Raw genomic sequence first — 19852 nt, 5'->3', positions numbered from 1 at the left:
CCCTTATTCTTGGGAGATACGTTCCAAGACTGCCACGGTGCCTGAAACTGCAGATAGTACTGAACTCCACATATACTATGTTTTCTTCTATACCTATGATGAAGTTTAATTTATAAATTAGGCACAGTAAGAGATTAACAACAATAACTAATAATAAAATAGAACAATTATAACAATATACTGTAATAAGATATATGAGTGTGGTCTCTCTTCCCCCCAGAATATCTTCTTGTACTGTACTGCGGATAACTGGAATTATGGAAAGTGAAACCATGGATAAGAGAGAACTACTGTATAGCAATAAATCAAGTGGGAGAAAAGACAAGAAAACAGATCTATGTGCAGATAATTTGTAATGTTATATGTAGATGCTCTAATAGAGATATGAACAGTGTACTCTGGTGGTGTGTTAAAATATAAGTGCTGATTTTGCCAGAGGTATATGAGGAAGACTTCTTAGAAGAAATGACAGTTGAATTGCACTGAAAAGGATGAGGTGGGGAAGACCTTGCAGGTGAAAAACTTTTGAAAAGGCACCTGGGGGCTCAGTTGGTTAGAGTGTGGTGATGCTAACAACAAGGCCCAGGGTTCCATCCCTGTACCGGCCAGTTGTGACTTGTGCATGATGGAGTAAGTTGTAGCCTCTGAGGCTGAATGGTGTATAGTAGAGTGGGGTTCAGGTTGCGAAGTGAAGGTCTTTGGAGGTTTTTAAATAGGAAAATGAAATGACCAGCTTGCTTTGTCAGTATGTTAATTACCATGTAAATAATGAATTTGAGATAGAGAGAAGCTAGGTAGAGCTAGATAGGATTTTGTCGTTGTTGAGGATATGAATTAGGGCAGAGATAACAGCTGCAGAGGAAGGGCAGGGTAAAGACATTTTTAAAAATCTGAGTAGTTTGATGATACTTTGGAGACAGAAGAAAGTGGTGATCAAGGGTGATCCTGCAGTTACTAGCTTGAGGACCTGGCAGATGATTCCAGTGAAAGGAGACCCTGCCTACAGGAAGTAGGAAATTTGTGTGAAGGGATAATTGAGCTCACTTTCTAACGTGTTGAGTTTGAAGTGCTTGCAGGGCATCTGGACAGAGATGCTCAGAATAGAACTGGCAATAGAATTTTCTGCTTTTGTTTGGAAATGTTCTTTGTCCACTGTTCAGTATGGTATCCATTAGCCACGTGTGGCTGTTGAGCCCTTGAAATGTAACTAATGCAACTGAAGAACTGAATTTTATATTTTATTTAATTTTCATTGATCAGAATTTAAGTTGCCACTTATGGCTAATGGCTACCGTATTGGACAGTGCAGGTCTAGAAAGTATTGGTTGGAAATCCTGGTTTGGAGCTAGTGCTAGCTAGAGGTAGGGTGATTAGTCTACCTTGGGCTGAGAGATTTCCAGGGACGCTGGACTTTCAGTGCTAAAACCGGCAAAGTCCCAGGCAAACTGTGATTGTTGTTAACCCTAGCCAGAGGTGTTATTGTAGTTATGAACTTTAGTTGTCATGTTTCTGAAACAACAAAGTATGCTCAGCTGCCTGTTGGACTGTCTGTGTCATGATTTGAAGATTGGAAAGAAAACTCCTTTTCTTGGCATTAGGGAATTAGAAAATAGAAAACCAGTATGATTCTTGGAACACATGCTCTGCCTGATATTCCCCTTGTTTTCTCCACCATCTTCTTTTTTTTCTGTTCTGTACTGTTATGTAGTGGTTCCCCACCTTGGTGGTACATTAGAATCATATGGGGCACTATCTTTTAAAAAAAAAAAAAGGATGCCCAAGCTCTACCCCAGACTAATTACATCAGAGTCTTGGGGTGGGAGGGGCAGTGTGGTGAAGGGGATAGACATCTGTATGTTTTAAAAGTTTCTCAGGTGATTCTCATGTGAAACCAGATGGAAAAGTACAGCTCTCAGATATGCTTCCACTTCTTTGCTGCCTTTCTTTACTACAGAAAACTGTTTACAGTTGATCTTTAGCCCCCTTTTCCCTCCCTTTATTTGGTGGAGGATAGTAGTGCCCCAGGTTTCAGAGATTTTTTTGGTCTGCCATCTTTCAGACCATGTGGGACAAAAGTAAGCCTGAGACTGAGGGCTTTCGAGGGTAGCTCTCTTTTGATCTCTTTGTCACGTGCAAAAGATTTAATGTACTTTGCTGTGTCAGTAACAACCATGGCTAACGTGTATTGAATACTTAATATGCTGAAACACCCATATATGTCAACTCATTAATTCTTAATAACAATGCTATGAGAGATGTATAATTGCTATTCCTATTTTCCGAATGAGGAACCTGAGACTCAGAGAGATCAACTGACTTGCTCAAGGTCCCCTAGCCAGTAAGTGCTCAGGCTGGTATTAGGCTGTACTTTTTAATCACTGCCCTATATGACCTTATAGTACAGTGAAATATGAGGGTACTTCAGAAAGTTTGGGGAAAGATTTGTGTTATCTTTTAATTCTATTTTTCCAAGAACTTTTGAAGAACCCTTGTATACTACACCTGTAAACCTGAGAGATGAAGTCTTCCCAAGCTATGGGTATCTTTCATATGGCAGAGAAATGGTCAGATTGTGCATTGGTTAATTCAGGATTTGGAGGATCTCTTTCTCATCAAATCACTTGGCCTGTACACTTTTTAAATTTTTCAAACTGTTAGCCAGTTCTGAAATGAGAAGGCTTTCTCTGCAACCCCTTAACATTGCCAAAAGAAGTAGTAACTGGATAATATAGGTCACTTCAGTTTTTGCCACTTTTGCTGAGGATGGGGTTATGTATGTATTCACTGTGAAATATGTGCGTATATGTATTTATGTTTTTACAAGGGATCTTCAAAAAGTTCGTAGAAAGATTTGTATTATTTTAATTCTATTTTTCCATGGACATTTTGAAGTACCCTCATATATTTGTGTATGTGTGTGTGAGTGTAAATCTTGTGTAAAAAAACCACATGAGCTTGGTTTTTTAACTTCAAAGAAATAAAAGTAAATATTTTTCTTTCCTTTTATGCCCTATCCCCAACTACACCCTTCCTTTTACAAAATGGTTGAATTCTTTCTATACTTCCCATTTCCTTTCCTAGTAGCTTTATTTATTTTTTTAAGTTGTACATATTCACTAGAAAGCATATTTTCTGTGGCTTCCATTAAAATATAGGTGAAAGGTTCCTAGTAAATGCTTTTCATAAAGACGTAGTAATTGGGAGTTTGTAATATTTTATCTGGGTTCTATTGGCACTATAGCAGAAGAATAGTATCAGTATTTTCAAAAAGCCTTCAAAGCTGTTATCTGATGTTTTAAATAGAAAAAATTTCTTAATGTCAGTATGAGATCATGGTTTTATAAGCCTTTATTGTTTATTTTGTATGTTTGTAAAGTAGATCACCAATAATAGTGTTAAATTAATTTTAATTTTCAACTTCATCTACAGATACTTTTATTTATTTTTTAATTTTACTTCTCAAATTACATTGTACTTGATTTTCATGCTCTTTTACCTGTTCCTCTCCACCCCCACCCCCACCCCCCCGCACATTGTATCTGTTCACTTGACTTAAATAGTTCAAGGAATTTTTGTGGTTATTTACAGATACTTTTAAACGTCAAGTAACCTAAATCACAGTCTCTCAATAAAATATTTATATATTTGTTTTTTTTTAAACAGTATCAGATACAGTATAGTAATAAGATTTGGGACCTGACCATAGACTATCCAATGGTGTAAGTGCGTATTTTTAGAATATTTTAGTCAGTTGCTTTTTTATGTTAAAAGTGGGCACATTTCATTGATTTTTCAGATCCAAAGACAATTTAGTTTACACTCAATGGTTGGGGGCTGTGTGGTAGGGGTTGATGAGGAGCTGGTGTGCAGAGGGCTTCATTCTGTGGTCAATCAAATATTTTCTATTGAAAATGTAATTTTCAAAAGGGCTGTATCTTTACATGTATACATGCATCTATTTTATGGGCTTTCTAATTTTCAAAGATTCTTTTGGAGTGTGGCTTCAATAAAATTGTTCATTAATTCTTATTTAAATGGCCATGGGGTGCTAATAAAACTTATGGGCATCAGTGGTATAATCCCATAAATATTTGTTAATTTGAATTGGATTTTAAGATTTCAGCACTACCATCACAGTAGCTATTCTGAACCTTTGACTAGCCGAGGCGTAATGTTAGAATCACATATTTCTAGGATTAATGACCAGATTATCTGGGATGTTCTTAAAGCCAATGGTTTGAGATTTTTTTTATTTCTGTCTTCAGATTATTCATAGAAATAGGAAGCCCTGTTTGGTTTTTTTTATTAGAGATTTTTGTAGATAAATCCCAATTCAATTTTTGAAAAAGACGAAAGTCCAACCTGGTGATTCCCTGGCTCTCTGGTGCCAGTCAGGATGCTGACCTGGGGGTGAGTAGCAGTTCTAGGTTTACCTTAGACGTTCTGCTCCATCATTCTCTTTCTTCCCACTTACACTCTAAACATCACATTCTCAACTGTGAGTATACCTAAAAATGGTGCTTTGGCCAAAAGATGAATGTGGGGGTTCAAGTTATTATGTTTTTCTGGGAATAAAGAATTTTAAATAGAAAAATTTCCCTCCACACATAATTAGAAATATTTCCAAACAATTTACATATATTTCCGACTTAGTAAAATGAGTCTGGCTGGTTTCTGGTTGTGGCTTCATGACTGATAATCTTGCCCCAAAATAGTTTTTCTTAGCTGAATGTTCGTAGTATAAACCTTTTGCTCTGTGGATAAAGCAGATGTGTGACACTGAATTGAATGTGCAAGCCTACTGTATTTTGTAGAGGCTGATTTTCTAAATAAACCCCTGATTATAGCACCATTGACCAGTAGTGCTGGGAGGAACTTCAGGGAACACCCACCTGAATCTTTTCATAGGACCAAGTGCTGAGCATCAAAGAGAAGTGACTTGTCACAGATCACCTCTGCTGGCTCAAGGGTCTTCCTAATAACCTAGGGAGAACTGAAATTCAGCTTGGTGAGCTGACATCTGCTATGATCTCTTTTTCTTCCAACTTTTAAAACCCTAAGCCCTTCCTCTGTATCTTCTTCTCCATCCTACCCCAACCTAGTAAGTAGACAGTGGGGTTAGTTGGGTTCCCAGGTTTTGCTATAGTACACTTTCGATAGTGTTGTAATGTTGCTTTCCTTTTTTCTTTTAGCAATAGGCGAATATGAAGACCTTAGAGCAGAGAACCAGAAAACAAAGGAGAAGGTTTGTACTTTATCCTTTTTTCCCTTTCTTACATGTGTAACAGCCTAGGCGGCATAGTGCATTTTCATTGTTCAGCCACCAATTTCAGTTAAATGTGCATAAGGGTTTTTTTTTTTTTTTTTCTCTTGCATGTGTGGTTCAAACTAATATCAACTCCAGGCTCCAGATGGTAAAGAATAGCAGGCATGCTGCAGTGGGCGCAGCTCTGGAAGATTAACTACACGGCTAAATGTGCAGCAAGGCACCAGGCCAAGCAACTCAAGTCCCCAAGAATTGTACTTTTTCCCTAACAGTTAGATTTGAGATTCTGGTGATGAAATTGAAGTCCTGAGACATTTTCCTTTGAAACCTAGGCATATTCGATTCTGGAGATCACTCTTTGGAATTAGCCATTGGTGTTTAGTCCAAATACCTCCATAAATCTTTTGTATGTTTGCTTCCTCTATCTATATGAATAAATAATATGCCATAAGTTGAAAAACACCCAATGTGAAGATAGGGAAGCCTAGTGAATATTTTCGGGGCTCTGACAGTTTTATTTTTTAACTGTTCAAGAGTAGAATTCTACTTACCTTTACAAACTGTATCTTTGTATCTTCAAACCGTGTGTCTGAAAAATGTCTGTTTAAGATTTGTGCATGTTTGCTAATATATATTTTTTCCTTGTAAATTTAGGGAGGGGACAAATGGAATGGCAGGCAAAGGTCAGAAAAGTAGAGGGACTGGATAGAAGATGAAAAATAGGAGAGAGGAAGCAGAACTATCCATTTTTATTTTTAGATATAAACAAAATTTATTTTAAGACATCATTTTGTTTGATAGGCCCAGTATTTCAGAACATGATGTTACTGGTAGAAAATTAATAAAGCAGGTCCTTAGTGGTTGTAAGGAAGAAGGTGATCATCACTGCCATAAATTATAAAGCTTCATCTTTAAAATTTCAGAGTAAGAGCTATAATAAAAATTGGCAGTAAACTAAATATTTGTCTAACTTGTGGCATATTTGGGATTATTTTTGTTGGGCTCTTAAGAATCATATTTAACTTCCTCACTCATTAATTTTTCACCTATGTAATTGCAGTCTGGTGGGTAATATTAATGGTACTCTAGTTTGAAGCAGATTATAATGGATTTTTTTATCATTATTTTCACCGTTGGTAAGTAGGGGTGATAAAAATATCCATGATAGGAGCTGGCTGGTAAATGCATGTAGAACATGGTTTGTAGATCACAGACAATAGTTTGTTAAGAAGATTTCTGTTCTAACACCATAACCACCAAAAGTCACAGATGTCTTGAGGATATAAACAGGTGGGGAGGTTGTGCTTAGATCCTAAGTCCCCGATGCCCCATAATTTCAAAGCAATCCAATGGGTGATGCTTAGGCCAAATGGATTGAGCCTCTTTTCTTGAGATACCCAACCATCTTCCAGCTCTAGGAAGAGAGAGAGGCTGAGAGGTTATCAGCCATCTGAATCTCTTTCATAGCTGCTCCTGTCCCCTATGGAGGGGAAAAGCAAAGCAAGTTGGAGGAGTTAATTCAGGAGGACTCTTTGACTTAACCTAGAAGATACATGAGGGGAAAACAAACAAGTGTGTTCATGTGGTAGGGAAAGAATGGTGTAGAAGAAAATGAATAACATAGGGGGAGGAAGATTAATTTTTGTTATCTCTTTTCTTCTTTAATCCTTGTTTACTTGTAGACCTAGCAGTGCCGTAAAAGTAGCAGATGCTCTATAAACATTTATTGTTTTTGATGATGATTGTTTAACTGAGAGCTACTTTCTACAGTGAGGTTTTAAGTGAACCATCTGTTATGCAAGTAGAATTATAGGTAAAATGCATTTGGTAAAAGAAGGATTATAAATTACCTCAGCCCTCTGTTTACATGTTTCTCTGCGTAGAGCATGGCCTAATAATTTTTTAACATCTGTAGGCATTATTGACCTGCTTCTGTTCTAATTCTTTAAAAATAACTATTAACTGAAAGGGGAAGAAAGTAAATGAAAGCAATATGGAATGCTGTGTGGTTGGGCAAAACAAAGTAGAGTGGTTTTAAGTTCACTGCATTCTGTTTGTCTTCTGTTAAAAGACTAGCTTGCTTATTACTGTAGATTTTTACCCCAAAAGTGGGGCTGTATTACAAAGGAGGGAAGCATATGATAAAAGCCTTTTGTACAACATAGAATGAGTAAAAGCAGCTTTAGTTCTGGATATGGTAAATGGAGAACACCATTTTCTCTGGGAAAGCACTTTCTTGTGCCTGGCTGGGTGAGCTTTGTCCAGTCCAAATCAGCAGATACACATGGCTGTCCTTCTCTCATGGCCCCAAATCAGAGTTCAGTTAAATCAGTCAGGGTTAGAAATATAAAGTAAGACTCCTTTTGCCATAGTAAATTTGATGTGGTGAAATTTTGCATGGATGGGGGGGGGGGGTGCAAAAAAGTAAATTGCAAGATGTTTTTCCCTTTTTGATGTGCTCACTAGGTCTAACTATCTTTATTGCCAGGTCATGAATCTTATCAATGAGGAGGCAGTAGATGTGATTCCTTTGGGCAGGATCTTTTTCTGCCCTGTTTGGAGTCTCCTTTGCTGAGACAAGTGGTAGGACATGCTCTTAAGGAAGGCAGTTTGCATTAAGAGGCTCTGTTTATTGCATGGATGGGGGGGGGGGTGCAAAAAAGTAAATTGCAAGATGTTTTTCCCTTTTTGATGTGCTCACTAGGTCTAACTATCTTTATTGCCAGGTCATGAATCTTATCAATGAGGAGGCAGTAGATGTGATTCCTTTGGGCAGGATCTTTTTCTGCCCTGTTTGGAGTCTCCTTTGCTGAGACAAGTGGTAGGACATGCTCTTAAGGAAGGCAGTTTGCATTAAGAGGCTCTGTTTATTAAGAAGCTACTAGGGGACATCTGTGTTCTCTTATCTTTGTCATCTATTGCTCCAAGCATCCCTGTGCCAGCCCCATTTCACAGAGGAGAGAACAGGATCTCAGAGCTTGGGTGAATTTCCTGAGGTTATACAGATAATTAATGGCAGAATCTAGATTCAAACATGCATCTTCTGACCACATGTTCTTTTAGTAGGTAAACTTGTAGGAGCTTATTGACTCTTTCCACAAAGGTCCTAGTTTTATTCTTAATTCTCTATTGTTAGCATGTGAATTTTTCACAGCAGATTATCAGACTCAGTACTTTTCTGGGTCATTTGTCTTTACCATCTATTGATTTGTGTTGAAAAACTGAAAGTTAAATATCAAATCAATCTAATGTCAGAAAAATTCACATATGTGTGTGTGTATACCTGTACATACACACATGCATATAGATTCTGACATAGTATATACCAAGGATAAGAGTAGGAGATTTGGGGGTGTTTTGCAGTTCTTGCTTTTTAGTGTTTTTTTTTTAGTTCCTTTGCAGTTCTCCCTTTTTATGAAAAATGGAATGTTTATCATTTTGTGGTTTTTATCAGTGACTTTGAGCATGGAACCAGAATTGGTTTGAGTTTATGAGGAAAGCTTTTTTGGAGGGAAAACCTTTTGTTAAAGGCCATCTGAGTACTGGGATAAAAAGAAAAATATATAAAGATCCTACTCTTGAGTCAAACCACTCTCATGAGGGCCACAGACAAGGTGACAAATAACTGTGATTGATTATGCTGTTGTGAGTGCCTAGAGCTTGGCAAGAAAAAAAAGACAGGTTCCTACTCTTCCATGTGAAAAAATTTTTTAGGCTTTAATGCTTGGCTTAAATGTCTTTTTTTCCCTCAACGTTTTCTGTCTCTCTCTCACAAGCAGAATTAATTGCTTTTCTGTAATAAAGCATCTGCATATTTCTTATGCACTTCTCATATTTATTTATTTATTTATTAAAAAGATGACCCGTAAGGGGATCTTAACCCTTGTCTAGGTGTTGTCAGTACCGTGCTCAGCCAGTGAGTGAACCGGCCATTCCTGTGTAGGATCTGAACCCATTGCCTTGGTATTATCAGCACCATACTCTCCTAAGTGAGCACGGGCCAGCCTGCCCTTCTCATATTTATTGACCAAAATGCGTTATGATCAAAATATTAATTAGGGTAAAAGCAAGCGATGTGGGTTAGAATAAAATGTTAAGAACTTGAGAATTGTGTGTGTGTATTTGTGTCTTTAATATCAATATAAGTAGGGATTATGGAAAGGGGGCTGCTTGCTACTTTCCATTATTTTTTGCCTGTTTTCTGAATGGCATTATCAATAGTGTGTGAAAAAGTTAGAGAGCCTGTCACATTGAAGTCAGCAACTCCTCCTAGTCTATATTTTTTGGATATGGAAAAGTAGATGATTATGTATTTTGGAATCAACCAGATAGAAGGTTTTACTTTGCTTGTGTAGCAGCTACCATATTCAAATGTTAGTCATGCTTCTACAATTGAAGGGCATTCTCTTATGGTTCACTCAGGATCTTTGTCATAATCATTTAAGGGTTTTTCCTATGTGGGGGGAAAACCCTCATTGAGCTTTGAAAGGAATAGCTTTCACATTTCTCAGGGTGGCAGTGTGTGTGTGAAGTGTGCATAAAAAGAAGGAAATCTGTATAATAGAAGAATGGCTGCCTTTAAATAGTAAGTATTTATGTTTAATATTATGTTCTGAGATCAAGTTTTGAAATGCATAAATATTTAAGTGGCTGATTAGAAGTCGTTTGGGTGAGCTACTGTAACTAACAGTGCATCAGGCAGTTCTGTCAGCTTGCCAGGAACAATGAATGAAAAGGGAAAGAGACAGACATTTTCCAAGACTTACATTTCAGGAAGCAAGATATATGATACTGTTTGAATCTTGGCTTAGTTGTCTATTGTTAAAATTTCTTACTCTTGTGTAATATTCAGAGGTGAAGGTCCCAAAGTGTTTTTATTAAAAAAGAAAAATCAATAAAGAAGCCACTTTAAAGAGCAAGATATGCATCCATTATGCTAACTGTTCATGCATAATACATCCACATACATGCAGTTTCTTTGAGACAGAGTGGCAAGTGGTTGTGCCAGAGAAAAAGTAATTACTTAGCAGTTTGAAAGTGAAAATGAGTCTCTTATTAACAGCAATCTATCCAGAAACAAAGAGCAAGGATCTCTGTTCTGATGACATGTGTTTCCATCTAACACACAATACCTAGAATTTGGAGAATGCTGCAAGACAGCTTTAGGGGGCAGCTACTACTTCTTTATTGCCTGTGAAAATTGGAGGGAAAGAACTTTGAATTGGAAGAAAGAAGAACACCAAAAGAGAAAGAGAGTGAAAGGAATTTCATCCTAGTGGGAATGATTTAATGTGTTATATTCTTTAAGGATAAGGTTGTAGAAATCCAGAAGGCACAGTTGAGTTCTAGCCAAAATATCTCAGGGAAATATTTTAAATTTTAAAATAGTGTAACTGGACATAAAAGGAATGAACTTCTAGAAAAGTGGTGTAGGGTTAAAACTCTTCAACCTTACTGTCATAGCCTTTGCTATATGTTCCTATAGTGCAGTATTTCTCTCATATCCAGTGTCCTTATAAATTGCTTGTTTCATTGTTGATCTTTCTTGGTAGATGGTAAGTTTTGTGAGAATGCATTGTCTATTATGTTCCCCATTGTATTCCCCCTTCCCCCACAGTGTTTAACACAGTGCCTGGCACCTGTAGGGGCTGTGTAAATTTGTTTCTCAGAGGAAGGAAATAGAAACATTCAGTGATTACAGTAGATATTTGCTTAGAAGTCTGATTCAGTCAACTGTAAGGTAGTATGTTCCCCATTGTATTCCCCCTTCCCCCACAGTGTTTAACACAGTGCCTGGCACCTGTAGTTGCTGTGTAAATTTGTTTCTCAGAGGAAGGAAATAGAAACATTCAGTGATTACAGTAGATATTTGCTTAGAAGTCTGATTCAGTCAACTGTAAGGTACTTCCCTGTGTATAAGATTGTCCATTCTCTTGGTGTTGTGTGTATTGTAGTGCATGTAGGCACTTCTTGGGTCCCAAACTGCCCTTTCAATAGGCTAGCAACCCTGTTTTATTTGTGCACCAGGGAGATAAAAATTAATGTTTATTTTAGTGGAAGTTAGACATAATTCAGAATGTTAAGGTTTTCCTTGCATAAAATATACACTGCACAAAATATAAAGATGTCTTGGTATCTACATTAGTTTTCTGTACTTCTGCTGAGCCCTTTTAAACAGACGTTGTAGTGTTGACAGTAGTTGGTTGAGATGTGAGGGATAAAGATAAACTGCCCATTTGGGGGTTGGGGGGAGGACAGGGAAGATGCCAGTTCTTACTGGAAAGACTTTCCTCTGCAAATCAGTCTGCCAGTGCTCTAAGATTCTGGTTTAATTTCAGAGGCCAGGTATCTGCCTGGATAAGGCTCAAGGAAGAGGTCTGGAAAATAGCCAGGGCTTCTAATATTAAGGGCTTTCAAAACCAAGCAAGGCCAACCTCTGAACAATTCACCACTTCATAAAGAGCCAAAATAGAGACTCTGAGGTAGATGTAATGTTAACCAGCTTGCTTAAACCAGCCAGTACTCGTCCTGCTGGGTTCTACCCCAGCCTTGAGCTACAGAGAGTGGTTGGGCATCATAATTAAGAGATGTGGGCCCAAGAACATCTGTTGCTATTGCAAAGTCTTCATGAGCAATTCTCACACAAAAAGAAGCAGTTTTTACAAATGGTGCAGCTGCGTGAGCAGGGAAGAGGAAGGGGTGGAATGGGTGAGGGGCTTCTGTGTGGTGTAAAGATAAAATATTCTTCTGAAAAGGCCCATAATCCTTGCTAACTCCTCCCTGTTGGTAGAATGAGAGAAAAGTTGCAAGATATTTTTCTGGGTTCACCTAAATTGATGAAATAAGTGAGTGTTTGGATTCCTGTTCAGTTAATTAGTATGTCCTTCATATTTTGTTCAGTTCTGGTTTGGAATGAGTAAGCTGCATTTTGTAGCATGTGTAGATTTCCCCACCCCCAACATACCCCTTTCAGCATAGCAGATGGTAAATTCTGTGACTGCCAGTTCTATCATAATGTGTTTGCAGAAAATAGAAAGCAAAGCAACATGAAGACCCCTGATCGAACACAGCTGGGGTTGGGAGACAAGCTTGTGAAACTGCTGATGATAAATATAGAGTTAGTGTGAACCTATATAGCTGCACTATAGGAACTGGATACCTACATATTTGAATAAGACTGATGTTGAGATCTGTTATTGACTAGAGCCTGTCTACCTGGATCTTAAGAAGAGAGAGCATGGACATAAAGTTTTACTTCTGGGCAGCTGGTACAAACCTACCTAAAATTGTCATGCATTGCTAATGAACAGTATGGTAGCTGCATTGGTGGTTTGTGTGTGATGTCAATTGGTGACCGCCTTTTTCAGATCTGACTACATAGAGCATCATTTCTGTTTAATGCTTTTGTCATGCAAAGTCTTAATGAAAACTCTGTCTATTTGATTTAAATGAGAATTGAATAAACCTCTCATTTCTTCAGAGTTTTGAAAGATAGGTGGAGGGATCCAAGTGACCTTAAAAGTCAGGAGCAACACTCTCAAGCACCAACACTTAAATGAAGACAGTTTTTCACAGGGCATCTCACACTTCCAGAAATGCCAAATTAAGAAAGGTGAAATTAATTTGAAAGTGAAACACCAAATATAGTTCATTTGGCAATCATGACTCAGGAGTTTGAGTCTAGTCAGAAATTAGGTTTGTTTTTGTGCCTTTTGACTATAATATGCATCGTTGGAGGGAGGATGCGCTGACTGGCGGTGGTGGTGAGGACCAAAACAAACAGAGGCTAGTTCTAGAAAACAAGAGGAACATTCCTAGAACAGCTGGTCAGCAGTTTCATAGAATTAAGGGTTATACTGTCTAGTATAGTCCTCTTGGACCATACTATGGGGGAAGGGTCTAAGAAAAGCTTATATGAGGGTCCAGAACTCTTGTTTAGAGTTTCGAATACCAAAAAATGATAAATGTAGTTTTCTGTTAAGTTGGAATTAGAAACGACATTAGACAGAATTATTTTTTTTAAATAGATGGTGGATTTCACAAGGAAACCTTAATGAAAGAATATGCCTTCTCCTTTAGAAAATGACCTTTGGTCCAGCCTTACTCATTTTTGGGTGGACTAAGTCAGGATTTAGTTGCCAGCTTTGTTAATTTAGCACTATGTACTTGCTTCATTTATTCTTCTTGCCAGAATGGATTTACCTCTATGAACACAGATAGGTTTTTGAAAGTTTTATTAGTTCTTTAGAGACTTAAGAGGAAAACTGAACTGTTTGCTTCTTACTTTTTTATTTTAAAAATATTTTAAAAGCACAGAAAAGGGCAGAGAATAATATAAGAAATACCCACTGTACAGAATTAGCTGTTATTTCTTTTGAAATTCAAAAATAAAAAAACAATGCTACAGATAAGAATGGGATAAGAAATGTAGATAAGAATGAAGGTAAGAGGTGTCACCTATCCCTAATCCCATTCCGTTCCCTATCTCTTTGGAGATAGCTACTGTCAAATTTTGTATGTATCCTTCCGTTTCATAATTATATTTTTTTATGTATGCCATATGTATCATGAAATATATATAACATATGAAATGTTTTTGTATGTTTAAAGTATCATTTGATATATATTCTGTAACTCCTTTTACTCAACATTATGGTTTTTGAGATTTATGAGGGTACTTCAAAAATTTCATGGAAAAATAGAATTAAAAGATAATACGAATCTTTCCATGAACTTTTTGAAGAACTCTCATATTTTTGTTGGTAAATAATAGCTTTAGTTCATTTTTGCTGCTCCACAGTATATTGTATGATTATACCATGATTTATTGTTTTTATGAATACTAAATATTTTTGTATGGATTGTCTTGTACATATTACTAGAGAACCTCTGGGTATATATACCTTGAAGTAGAATTGCTTAGTCATATGGGATGTGCGTTTTCAGTTTTGGTAGAAGTTTATTTCCAAAGTAATCATACCAATTTACATGTCTACCAGCAGTATTTGAGAAAAAGGTATATATACCTTGAAGTAGAATTGCTTAGTCATATGGGATGTGCGTTTTCAGTTTTGGTAAAAGTTTATTTCCAAAGTAATCATACCAATTTACATGTCTACCAGCAGTATTTGAGAAAATGTCTGGTATGATAGATGAGACTCACTGTTTTAATTTGGATTTTTTAAATTATAACTTTTTAGTCATTGACATTTGAAATTTAAAACATCCAAAGGGATGAAATCCCAATGTATTTATCTGGCATGTCAGGAATAAATATAATTTGAAGTTGTGCTTTATTCATATTTGATTCCTAACATGCCAGATAAGGTATTCCCAGGAAATTAAAGTTTTAATTATTATTCTAATAGCTAAAAATCACTTAAAAAAATTTTTTTAGGTACTTCTGATGAAAATCTCTCTACAATGTGTTATATTTCCCTGTTTTATGAAATTTAGGTTAAATTTACTTCAGTTCTCATAATCAACATTAGGTTTATAAAAAATTTAATAATACCTTCAGAGCCTATTGAAATATGTGATATTTGTTTCTATACCATATACCTTAAAAGGTCCCCATGCTTTAATAGTTAATTTTGCCTATTATGGTCTTGCCTCCTACAGTCTTTTTAGTGAATCTCCTCCTATCTTTTCAAATTAAAAAGTCAGTTTATATAAACGATACATACTTATACATACTTTTATCTTCTCTCCTTTAAATTAGCTACATTCTATTCAGAATTCTGAGGACATAAGGGCCATTTTGCTTGGATGAGAGAGTACGTGGGGTGCGTGGCAGCATTTTGCCTTCACTCAGAGTCTTTCCATTCACTTCAAAGCATGTGCTTCTGGATAGTTGAAACTGTTGGGAATCTGACCTGCAGATGAGTGGGATGGTCACTGCATTAGCCTACATAAAAATAGGCACAAACATTCTGTTAAAGAATGAATACATTTTAACTCAAGGATGTTAACTGAGGAGATAATGAGCAGCAAGGTAAACTCATTTTAGAAGGTCCAAGAAAATTGGCCAGATACAAATGGTACAAAAACCATGTTGGTTGAGCACCACAAATATCATGGACCATTGATGCTTTTTTAAGGTTTTTAATTTTGTTTTGTTTTTGGAAAATTGCTGTTGTTTATAAGTTTGCCCTTGCTTGCCTTTCCATACTTGAAATTTATGATACAAATTTTACATTTCCTTTTTTTTTTTTCCCTCATTTCAGTGTGACAGAATTAGGCAAGAACGAGATGAAGCTGTTAAAAAACTGGAGGAATTTCAGAAAAGTAAGCATTTCAGTGGAATTATTATAACACACATAACTGTTTTGGGATTATATGAGTAGACATATACCTTCTTTAATTGCTGACACATTGGTCATACAATCAAGAAAGCAAGAATTGTTTTCCTCTTTGACCCCCATTAAAGAAATGGAATAAGCATTATTGTTTCACAAAGGTGTTGTTATAAAGGTTTGTACTTGTTATAAAAAAATTTTACTATGTAGAAATGTTAAAGAACAAAAATTATTTGTTACTTGACTCCTTGAGAAAAGCCAGTGTTAGTATTTTATAGTCTATTTTTCCTGTTCTTTTATTTATGTCATATATGTATCTACAAAAATGCGACCATATTTTAAATTCAGTTTTGCAGCTTTCTTTTTTCACTGAACAGTATAGTGTGGTCATCTTTACATGTCAGTAGAGATATACATCAGTTTTAATTGTCAACCATAGTATTCCATTATGTGATAGTGCCATAATTTATTTAAATATTCCTTCACTGATAGATTATTTCAGGTTATTAGCTATTATAAATAATGCCATGGCAAGTATTCTTAGACATACATCTTTACAGTGATCTTATTAGTTCCTTAGGTTAATTCATAGAAAGGGAATTATACTGGAGATCTACTATACACAGCATTGTGCCTATAGCTAACAGTACTGTATTGTATACTTAAAATTTACCAAGAGGGTAGATCTTTTGTTAAGAGTTCTTACCACAATGCATACATACATACATACATACATACATACATACATAAAGAGGGTGGGAAGAAACTTTGGGAGGTGATGGATATGTATGTGGTGTTAATGGTGGTGATGGTTTCACGGATATATACTTATCTCCAAACTCATCAAGTTGTATATATTAAATATGTACAGCTTTTTATGTGTAACTTATACCTCAGTAAAGTAATAAAAAAAAAAGAGAAAAGGAATTGTAGTTTCACTATATACTTATCTCCAAACTCATCAAGTTGTATATATTAAATATGTACAGCTTTTTATGTGTTACTTATACCTCAGTAAAGTAATAAAAAAAAAAAGAGAAAAGGAATTGTAGTTTCATAGAACTTAGACATTTTTAAGAGTTTGAATGTTTGAAATAGCCCTCTCACCAAGGAAAGTAACATTCCCATAAAAGCTATAAAATTCTTCTAAATTTTTGCTATGTTATTTTTTTGTGATATAAAACTGTTATTACTTTATCCCTTAAGATTGATCATAGCTGACCAGACCCAGAAGGATCAGATGGAAATATGTCATGGGCAAAGGGCCAGACCATAGCAGGGAAAGTGACCCCATTCATTGGGAGTAAGGCCTTTGTCTATCATTCTGCAGATGCTATGTCAGTCAGACTATTTGATTATATCCTAAAGTGTTGATTTGGTAACTACACAACAAAACATTTTATTCTTGTTGAAGATAAAATAACCATAAAAGTTGCAGCATTACAGTTAAATTTCAATAGCCAGTTTATTTCAGCATGTGGCTGTAACGAAGAAAATCAGGGAAATCTTATTGATGTTACCTATCTGTTTTAGTCCATTTTGTGTTGCTATAACAGAAATACCTGAGTTTGTGTGATTTATAAAGAAGAGAGGTTTATTTGGCTTATGATTCTGGGACAGTTGCATCTGGCACGGGCCTCAGGCTGTTTCTACTCATGGCAGAAAAGTGGCAGGCAGCCAGCAGGTACAAGCAGATCACATGGCGAGAGAGGAAGCGAGAGAGAGAAGAGGTGCCAGGGTCCTTTAAACAATCAGCTCTCGTGGGAACTAATAGAGCGAGAACTCACTCACTACCCCTCCTCCCCCAGGGAGAGCATTAATCCATTCATGAGGGATCTGCCTCAATGACTCAATCAGTTTCCAACACTGCCACATTGGAGATCAAATTTCCACATGAGTTTTGGAGGGGACAACACATCCAAACTCCATCAATGGGGAATAAGCCACATGGTAGTGGGGGCTGAGGGCAATCATAAGGCAGGATGAGACGGGTGGAAGGTGTCAGAGCTAGAGGGAGATGATGCTGTTTTACAAGGGGTCTTCAAAAAGTGCCTGGAAAGATTCATATTACCTTTTAATTCTATTTTTCTATGCATGCACTTTTTGAAGAACCCTCATATTTAGGGTGATCAAAAGAGGCCTTGCTGATAAAGTGACATTTGAGCTGAGACCAGAAGGAGGTGAGGGAAGCAGCCCCACAGATATCCAGGGGAAGGGCTTAATAGGCACGAGGAACAGCAAGTGCAAAGGCCCTGAGCATACATACATACATACATACATACATACATAAAGAGGGTGGGAAGAAACTTTGGGAGGTGATGGATATGTATGTGGTGTTAATGGTGGTGATGGTTTCACGGATATATACTTATCTCCAAACTCATCAAGTTGTATATATTAAATATGTACAGCTTTTTATGTGTTACTTATACCTCAGTAAAGTAATAAAAAAAAAAAGAGAAAAGGAATTGTAGTTTCATAGAACTTAGACATTTTTAAGAGTTTGAATGTTTGAAATAGCCCTCTCACCAAGGAAAGTAACATTCCCATAAAAGCTATAAAATTCTTCTAAATTTTTGCTATGTTATTTTTTTGTGATATAAAACTGTTATTACTTTATCCCTTAAGATTGATCATAGCTGACCAGACCCAGAAGGATCAGATGGAAATATGTCATGGGCAAAGGGCCAGACCATAGCAGGGAAAGTGACCCCATTCATTGGGAGTAAGGCCTTTGTCTATCATTCTGCAGATGCTATGTCAGTCAGACTATTTGATTATATCCTAAAGTGTTGATTTGGTAACTACACAACAAAACATTTTATTCTTGTTGAAGATAAAATAACCATAAAAGTTGCAGCATTACAGTTAAATTTCAATAGCCAGTTTATTTCAGCATGTGGCTGTAACGAAGAAAATCAGGGAAATCTTATTGATGTTACCTATCTGTTTTAGTCCATTTTGTGTTGCTATAACAGAAATACCTGAGTTTGTGTGATTTATAAAGAAGAGAGGTTTATTTGGCTTATGATTCTGGGACAGTTGCATCTGGCACGGGCCTCAGGCTGTTTCTACTCATGGCAGAAAAGTGGCAGGCAGCCAGCAGGTACAAGCAGATCACATGGCGAGAGAGGAAGCGAGAGAGAGAAGAGGTGCCAGGGTCCTTTAAACAATCAGCTCTCGTGGGAACTAATAGAGCGAGAACTCACTCACTACCCCTCCTCCCCCAGGGAGAGCATTAATCCATTCATGAGGGATCTGCCTCAATGACTCAATCAGTTTCCAACACTGCCACATTGGAGATCAAATTTCCACATGAGTTTTGGAGGGGACAACACATCCAAACTCCATCACTATCTTTGGAGGCCAATATGCTATGAAAGAAATACCTCTTATTTGTGAACGTATGAATTGCAATTGTGTGGGATTTTCTCCTTCCCTCATGGATTAATGGAATGTGCTTACAGTAGTGCTGACACTGACTCACATCTGAAAGAGTTATACCATTGGCATTGTTACCAATTAATGTGCTTGAATTATTGATAGTGGGTTGGCGTACTGTGTATAGTGGGAATAGTTCAATTTTCTTATGGTTGAACTCATCATAAAAAGTTTTGGTCAAGATAGGTTAGTAGGGATTTTTGCTTCCTGCAGTACGCAAAAATAGAACCAACTTTCCCTAAAATCAACCTCAGAATAACAAGTAAACTCTGCTTTCATCTACCATTATTTCTCTTTTTCCTTTCTTTGTCTCTTTCTCTAAATACCTTTGATATTTTAAAAAATTTACCTTTTTCCTTATGAGCACTCAAATTAATGCCTGAAAGTCTTTTTTTTTTTCTTTTTGTCTTTTTTTCGTGACCGGCAATGGATCGCAACCCTCAGTGTCGCGCCCGTACCAGACCGGGACCGGCCACGGGATCGCAACCCTCGGCGTTGCTCCCGCCCCTCGCTCAGCCAGTGAGCGGCCGGGAACCCTTGGCGGGAGCGCCACCACACTTCCCAAGCGGCGCACTACAGCAGTGCGCCACCAGGCCGGCCCAATGCCTGAAAGTCTTAATTGAAAGGCTAGTACAGCAATCTTTATCATTGTATTCATTTAATTTTTACTCTTACTAAGTCTGCTTAATTAATCTAAAGTTTGATGACAGGAAAGTAGAGTGCCCTTTACTCAGTCTCAAAAGAAGAGAAAATGGGGACTATGAAAACTAAATATTAGTCAAAAAACTGTATCTGAGATAAATGGTTCACGACATTTATTTATTTATTTATTTATTTATTTATTTAT

At 36.8% G+C, this 19852-nt stretch overlaps 1 protein-coding gene across 1 annotated transcript in view; it reads left to right on the top strand.

Moving 5' to 3' along the window:
- Positions 1-19852, top strand: part of KIAA1598 (KIAA1598 ortholog) — a 107325-nt gene that overhangs the window by 15667 nt on the left and 71806 nt on the right. The window contains exons 2-3 of the mRNA XM_008580957.1: positions 5193-5245; positions 15493-15553. Coding sequence (XP_008579179.1) covers positions 5193-5245; positions 15493-15553 — 114 coding nt within the window. The remainder of the gene's footprint in view (positions 1-5192; positions 5246-15492; positions 15554-19852) is intronic.

Source organism: Galeopterus variegatus, unplaced genomic scaffold (genome assembly GCF_000696425.1).
Source record: "Galeopterus variegatus unplaced genomic scaffold, G_variegatus-3.0.2 Scaffold2224, whole genome shotgun sequence".
NCBI lineage: Eukaryota > Metazoa > Chordata > Mammalia > Dermoptera > Cynocephalidae > Galeopterus > Galeopterus variegatus.
Note: the sequence above shows the minus strand (reverse complement) of the source record. Positions and strands in the feature narration are given on the sequence as shown.